The 8439-nt window shown below is 44.4% G+C and overlaps 1 protein-coding gene across 1 annotated transcript in view; it reads left to right on the plus strand.

Annotated features, from left to right (window-relative positions):
- T265_04001 (hypothetical protein) overlaps positions 1–1866 on the plus strand; it is a gene marked incomplete at both ends in the record, with an annotated part of 32843 nt that extends 30977 nt beyond the window's left edge. Inside the window, one exon of the mRNA XM_009168619.1 lies at positions 908–1866. Coding sequence (XP_009166883.1) covers positions 908–1588 — 681 coding nt within the window. The remainder of the gene's footprint in view (positions 1–907) is intronic.
- Positions 1867–8439: the final 6573 nt, after the last annotated feature.

Here is an 8439-nt window from a genome sequence, read left to right on the forward strand (position 1 = left end):
TATATATATATATATATATATATATATATATATATATACCATTTCAGTGTTATTTTGAAGTTCGTAGCGTGAACCTGCATCCGTCGACGTTGCAATGTTTAGAGGACTGTGCTGCTGTTTAGAGACATCACCTCGTTTTGTCACAAGCTGTGACTCGGATCGTGCCTTTTTGTTAACATTGAAGGAGGCTATCCTTGGAGTAGTTGTTTTATCGTGCGTTTGTCGAAGTTATGGTCGCAGGAGGTCGCCGTTTTTACTCTGCATCCCGAACGAGTGGAAAGACGGCTCGGTGAGTGTTGACATTGGATTGTACTGTCATAGGTGTACACTAGTTGTATGCAGTTTTCGGAACAAATCAACGCGACACGGGAATTTCGAGAGTCAAGACACATTGCAGTGGAATAAGGTGTTATAACTGGCATTTCGGTTGCCGGGCAACCTTTCCCAGCGATTCCTACAATCAAGCGATATGATCACTGAATGGTCATCCGTGTCACGTGCAAGTGTTATCAGCAGGTCAGCTTTCATATCAATTTCACGGAAACTGCTATTTATTCATGATTTGTTAATGGAGCGACCCACTCAACAGACTGTATTGCTGTTCGTGTTATTCATCAAATGAATTGGCACGTTGAATGAGACCACACAGTGTCGCCGTTAACTTTTTATTTCCCTATCATCATCCGTTACGTTTAAGTTTTGGAGTGTCGGTTTATATAACTGTTGTTTCATGTCTCTACAGGTTGTGATAAATCTAATTACTCTACGTCAGAGTTATTCGCCCTCAGGTTTCGGGTTTCTCAGTCTCGGAAAACTCCCCGTTTGTTTCTTCACGTTAGCATTGAGAACCTGTCAGGCTCACACTTTGACTGCTATCTTTTTCACTCAAGCTCCTGTTTCCTTTTAGGCCAGCTTCGCTATTGGATCGGGCCGAAAGGCGGTTTTGTGTGTGGAATCACTTGGGGATCGAATTCGTTTGAGGGATTTTGTAGACCCTCCAATCGAATCCTGGAATTCCCAACCAAGTGCGCGATATCGGACGAAGCGTAATTTGTCATCTGATAAACGGAAGCTGGATGGCTTGATGTTGCACCTTTCTCATCGTAATGTTCAACCCAGTCTGCCACCATCACCTTTAACGGAGGTGCATTGTGTTTCCGGTGGCTCAGAATCTTCTGAGCATACGGGAAGCGCCGGCAGTAGAGTTAGCTCATCTACCAATAGCTCCCCCTTGGCGAAATTAGATAATACCCTACCGTGGGCGTCTTCGTCCGATTCTGGTGTGAGTTCGAATCCTAGTCAATCGTCGAGTCCAGACCCGGCCTCACTGTCAGTCCTCGATTCCCTGTCAATCAGGACTCCAAGTCCTTGCCTGGATACGGATTCACACGCATTAACCAACAGAACAGGGTCTAACTTCTTGCTGGTTTCCCAATCAGCGATAAATGACTACAATCGTGGACGTCGTTACTTGCAGTCAGTCTGTGATGAATATCATCTTCCGACCACAAGCAACTTGAAGGACGCGATCGACAAGTGCTTCTCTATACTGTATCCCAATTCAGTCGATGAAATCCCGGCCATTTGAGATTTGTACTATTGAAACACCTATTCTTGTTAGGTTGAGACACTGTGATAATACGATGCGGTGTTTCGTGGAATCTTGTTCGTTCTCTTTCCGGACCTCGGTTTGACTCACCAGTCCTTAGACTCCACTGTCTTCATCCGTTGTGGCCAGTTTCCTCGTGGTCGCACTATTTGCGATTCACTTCATATATACATACACATTCATACATATGCTTAACACTTACTGTCCTCTTGTACGCTTCTTAATCAGTTTCTTTCGATAAACGTTTTTTATACTTTTAGCAATGGGTATTTTGGTTTCTTATCGGCTAGGTTCCGAATACTTCATGTGGTTGAGGAAAGTGTTAATGTTGTGCATAATAATGCCTGAGTAGTTGGCCGCGATTCACGAAACTTTTAGCAGACGCGACAAACTCAGCAGTTGTTTACCAATTTACACTCACGTAGGACTTGGTGACTATGTTCAGTCAGTTGGCTTAGTCAATCTTTCGACACCACAAATTAACCTACAGATGGTTGCATACTCCCTATAGAAACGTCTTCCTAACATAACATGCTTGCGATATAAATCTGTAAACGGAAGTATTTTCAGACTACCAGACGAACTTCGTTTGATCCATACCAAGCTGTTTTCGAAAAACAGTATTGGTCTTGCTGGTTGTTATGTAGTACTTGTCTGGTAAGGTGACTTTCTGTCGAAGGCTTCGCAGATAATAGCTCGGATTGACCTCAGGCGTACGTGCAGAATCCCGGGTTCGACCCTCAAAACAAATCACGGGAATGGAGAAGGGGCTTTCAGTTCGATATTCAACATGCATGATATTACTACCTTTCCCTTGTGAATAACTGTTTGGTTCGACCGAATTTCAGACTCCTCCAGTGTATGTACTGTCCCAACCGCATGTTGCAGCAAATAAAATTTTAGTGCGCTTGTTTTTCTCCCTACTGACAGTTAAAGTAGTACATTTTTCTGTTGGACTGATGCGCGGTCACTGGGCCTAGAGTAGAACTGCGACCACGTCTTCTTAACTCATCGTGTCTCTCGGCAGACATGTTACGAATACTCTATTGTGAGCCCGGATAAACATTATACTATTTCAACATCAGCTACAGGACCAGTAATTTCAATAGGAGGTAAACTAATCACGCTGCTGAGAGGTGTTTTCCACTTCCTGGTTTTCACTAAGAAATGATCCAGTAGCATCAGACTCACACATTTACTCTACGTCTAAACTAGGTGATATGTACATCAGTACAGATTGTCCTCTGACCAACGACGGAACAAGTTGATGGTGGTGCCAATCAATCTAACGGCAAGAATCCGGACAAATAGAAAGATATAAGGGTAGAAGGGTTCCAGGTACCGTCGATGAGTCAATGGCCTTAGCAAACAGAACACAGCTATCCCGTGTAGTCGTACGTCATTTGAATTTTATGGGGCTACGCGTGACCAACATATATGGTCGTTAACTGATACCAAGCTTCATCTAGTGAGTGTCCGGACGTACAAGCAGTCAATTGACCAACCAGCAACCTTGAAATAGTAAGTTCGACTTTTGGTTATACCAAGTATGCGTGAATACCGACGTAGACTTTAGATGCCTTTAGAGAACCTTTAAAAAATTTGCTTAGTGCTGGAAGGCTCCTCAGCAAGATATGCGGCTGTACGACTCCGGGAAAGCCTTTTGGACTCAAGCAACCAATATCATGTTCAGTGTGTCGTTATCAATTTGAAGTGACCTTGCGACGAGAAATCTTCTAAACGCATAAAGTGAGCAACGATCGATCAGACTGTACGGATTGGAGCTCTACGACCTTGTACGGCCACTTCCTCCTACCTGATGTTCACAAGAAAAAGTAGCTGTAAGTTTCCTGATATAGGAGTCGAACGTGTTCTTCCTGTTGTTTCACCAAATAAATCGATTTTCAAGCCGTTGAAGTCTTACATTCTGAACCCGGCTTCCGTGAGCTTAATTCTTTATTCGTCGCGCCATGGCCAGAAGAGCTGTTGGGGTCGGAGTTGTTGTCATCCCTCCCATTGGCGATTCCATAAGATAGGACTTACTGACCACTTAATTCTGTCTCATATACATCCTAGTCAGTCAGTTTCGTGCGTTCTGAACACGGATAGTCTTGGGACGTCTGTTTAACTCGTCTGACTCTCAAATACATAGGGAATTGCTCCATATTCGAGATACTAGTTATGTGGCTATTTACTGCCTTGAAAAACTCTTGCTGCGCACCACCACTCCCAGGTTCTTCTGGCATAGCAATCACAGAAACTGGCTAGGAGATGGTCGAGAAATATTTCGCATGGGTCGCTTATCGGGTATCTGTTTAAACAGGTGAATTATTATCCACCATCGTGCAGTCGACGCATGTGAACTGTAATTCTGGCCGCATCGAGGTTAGCGATCTTGAGGGGCCCTGGTCGATCACTGACTTAATTCTTGAGCCCCGCGCTTGTCAAATGTAGATCTGGGACAGTAATTGGTTTGGATAATAGAGCTGCAGTTTCTCAGAATACAACACGATTCTTGAGTTCCGTGCCTATAAAACTGATTGTTCCCAAAAATTTTCATAGCGTATTTGCTTTTAAACACTGAAACTTTGCTCTTGGGTGATGGATGCTGAAGGTCTGAATGTTCAGGGTTGAGTGAGTGTGCGGAAAAGTAAGGAAGACTACTGACTTTAGTAACGCCTGCACGCCGTAGTAGAATGGAACTTGGCTGTTCGTTCTGAACAAGGATTTTTGTAATGCATGAGTTTACTGACTGGAAACTACTCATCAACTCATTGACTTGGATGAGGTTAGATTGTCTCTCTACCCATGTATTTATCTTCGTAGCTGCGGCTTATGAGAACTGTGGTCCGTTATTCTGCGCTGTTAACTTCCCCTTTTTGATACAATCTACGGTGCAGATTCTGACTCTGTTGGACAAGTTCCACTCCAAAGTGAATCCCATCGGCTTTTAGAACACAAAATTGTGCTCAAACGAATCCTTCTCACTAAGCTCACAGATTTGTCAATGCATTTGTGAAACCGGTAAACATATTACACTTAGATGGGTACGTATGATTAGGCCAATAGACAGAATGGAGAAAACCTACTAACTTTCATATTGGATATTTGCATTACTTTGTGTGGGCTGCAGCCATGGCAACTGCGATGCGTGTGCACACTCCTTTTCCAATGACTTTATCCTTGTGATTTGTGGGCTGGGACATTATGTGACTGAATGCTGTATCAGCGTAGTGACCGATGTGTGCAAAGGTAGAGCAATACCAATTTCCGTCGTAAGTTCACAGAAGTGGTGTTATCAGTTCTATCCGGAATGAGAATGCCAAATATAAGCGGATTGCTTTTAAAGGTTTCCTTTGCGTTCGACTAAGATAGTCTAGTCCACAGGACTAAGAGTAAGTGTCAAACCACTGGGTTGGTCTGCATTGGCAGTTTATCTGTGATCCCGAAAACGGGGACGGATGTAGAGTAATCTATTTCAATACGTTTCATTCCATGACAGAAAGAGATGATGATGTGTAACTCATTTCCATACGTGGTACTCCAATGATGCCCATTCGATATACTTTACAGTAGTGTATATCAGCAAGATACGTAGACTGGACAGTAATCCTGATGTCATAGTTCGTATCGATGTATGCGAAACACGACCTAATCCGTAAACTCGTCTAGAGAAATCGGAAAATCTATTCTCTCCGTATTCTGCAGAAGGATTTATACATGATATAGCCAGAACGAATATACAGATAATCGCTGATTAATTTTGATAAGAAAGTGCTACCTATCAATCTACAAAGCAACAACACACGACCGGCCGAAATATTAACCCACCTGGTGACATGGACTGAAGTAACCCAGGACAGGCTTTCATCAGCTGCCAGATCAGATCAGGGATTCAGGCAAGCTCAACGGTCCAACGATTTCTGTTCCCGTGGACTGGAACATTTTAGTTGAACCTAGGAGCGACCGTCAAAAAGAATTTGAGAATTCTCTCGAATTTTCGATCCGAATAGCTTGTGATCCGGAGAAAAGACGGATCACTTTCCGTATTTCATTTTATGCAACCTGTTATACTCGTTTTGGATGATCGCGTTAGATACTCCCACCAATATGACCGTTGTCCCTACCTAATGTACTGATCGCTTTTCATATATTCTGGTAAAATCGGTCTTCAATATTTACAAGAATATCCTGTGCAACACGCCTGTGGTAGCAGTCAGGTATTTCTATCCTCTTTTAGCTCCTCAGACACAAAACCTCTGTCAGCATACGCCTGCAAGGAGATACCGTTTTTTTCGGTTCATCTGATGATCCGTGACGGACACAAAACTCTAAATATGCCTACCTCGTCATATTACCTTGATATAAAAGATTGCTCTGAAACTTGAGACCATTCATTCTGCAGTCGGTCGTCGTAGTCTGTTTTCAAATTGGGACGGCCTGTCATTTCTTTTAGAAATGCAGATATGGGTTAAACAGTGGGCCACTCAGCAGTGCAGTCTCCTTTGGAGTTGAGTTCTTGGCCTTGTGAGATGCTGTTTTTTGCCAATTTTCCGTTTCAGCAAGTTGACTGTGTGATCCACGTCAAATTTGAAATGGCCTTAAGTGCGGACTTTTTCATATTTACAAACTCTATGTATTTTACTCAGTCTCGAGGCCCATAATGGCCCAGTCGTCGGTCTGGAAGCCTTTGGGATGGCATGAGTGGCTTGCCATTATACAGAGTTTGAGAGGGACTGCTTCGTCAATGAGAGAACGCCCTGCCTCCGTGCTTCTGTTTTGAGGATTACATTTATGTTGCTGGCACCTGTACAAGAGGCAGTATTGCCTGTGAAGACTCAGAATCTCCCGTTTTGTATTAGACACGTTTCAGGTCATCAGACATTGACGAGGTCTTCACAAGCAACTCACAAAACATTCGACTGGAGCATGTGAACTTCTTGGACTTAAAGGCATTGATAATTGTAGGGTCATCTTGTTTTGGGAAGCGAGAAAACGGGACAAGATGTGAAGTGGACGGATGAAATGAATTGGACCTACTGCGAACCTACCTCATGTATTCTGATCCCCCTTTGTCGGTGAATGAATAGTAAGTGACAATAAGCTTGTTACTGAGGTCGATTAGTGACCTCCCCCGTCAAGTTTGGGTAATAGTCGAATAGATCTCTGTGGATGGTAGGTCGCAACCCATTGTTCCCTCATTCTTGCGTCCACCACTTGCTCACTACTTCGTTGGTGACACTCCGAAATAGGTGAGGAAACCACCATTCGTTTCATGAGTTGGTGAATCAGTAACACGATCAACAGAAAAAAGCCACGGTTCGGGAGAGCTGCTTCAGTTAGAATTTCCGCTTCACGACATCACTAAATCGCAGGCGCTAAGAGGGACGAATTTTCATTTCACATAGTGTCTGTCAGAATAATGATGAAGCCAGGCGAGTAAATTTGTAATCGGTTCTTCTTCACAGGTACGACAGCATCTGGATCTTAGTGTACAAAATTGTTCCATGCATACCCTACAGTGAATACATGCTAAGAGTTCATACATGGTGTATTGCATTTTCAAGATTCTACCGCCAATTTAGAACAGTAAGTTTGACGCGCTATGCTGTCGACTGCCTAAACTGAACCATGTGACGAATATCGCTATCTTCACATGACCCCGGGTATCAAGATAATCCTTTGTTTCAGCTTCAGACGGAATACAGCTGGAATTGTCGCCTCACCAACAGTAAGGGATAAAGTGGTACGATGAAATCTCAGAATATTGTCGGGATCTACAGCTAGCAGACCATTGCTTCAGAATAGCCCCTTGCTTTAATATGCTCTCTAAAGATAAACGCCAAGAATACAGTGTAACTTCTCTGGACAAGACACGATGCATGGTCAACTGAATAGTAAATTGATGTGGTTTAGGTTGGCCTCATCTACACCGAACTTTCCTCTGGCTTGAGGACGGATTTATCATCCAGTGACCAAACCGCTGGGGTTTTTCACGTGGATTATATCCACAGAATAAGTACTGCATGATATATAGAGACTCAACGTTATCGAACCAACTGCGAGATAGTAAGGACGCACCAACTGCGGTTGTCTCAAAGAGAAGCTTTGGATACTGCTAGCGTCTGGCTAGCTATCATCGTGGGAATGCTTTTCCAGTGCTAAGAACCTAAAGCTGCCACCTTGAGTGCTGCAATGATCCCGCTGGAACTTCGTTCCACAAGGTGCAACCATGCCAGGAAGGCCAAAGGGGAGCAGCCAGACCAAGAGCAGCGAGACCCCGTACTACGAGTAATCGTGCTACGAGGCGGTCTGGGGGTAAAGTCGTACTGTCCTCTGCGACAGGAGTGTGAAGGCAGTAAGGTGTTTCCCCCAGGCGACCAGCATGTCCATATTTATGGAAGCAGCGATGCCGCCTTCCCCCGAGGAAGGACGGGTTAGAAAAGGTCGGCCCCAAAAACCGCACACTCCGATCGCCCAACGGTTGACCGTGACCGCCGGTGCATTACCCAATACGGTCGAAATACTTTTAAAACCAAAGATTCCGGTGCTACTCAAAAGGCACCTGCTGTCCGCAAGCGCATCAGGAATGAGACAGTAATGCCTTATTCCCCGCGCCCTTGGGTTAGGCCAACCCCCTGCAGCCGAGCAGGACAGACTATTGAGTCGTCGGCTCCGGGTAGGGTTCCCAAAGAAAACCCTACATTCTCCCACTGCCCCGTGGGTCAGACTTTTGAGCCAGAGGCTAGGGTAAGCGTCCCCGAACAAAACCCTACATTCTCCCACTGCCTCGTGGGTCAGACTTTTGAGTCAGAGGCTAGGGTCAGGGT

The sequence above is a fragment of the Opisthorchis viverrini genome (genome assembly GCF_000715545.1).
Source record: "Opisthorchis viverrini unplaced genomic scaffold opera_v5_62, whole genome shotgun sequence".
NCBI lineage: Eukaryota > Metazoa > Platyhelminthes > Trematoda > Opisthorchiida > Opisthorchiidae > Opisthorchis > Opisthorchis viverrini.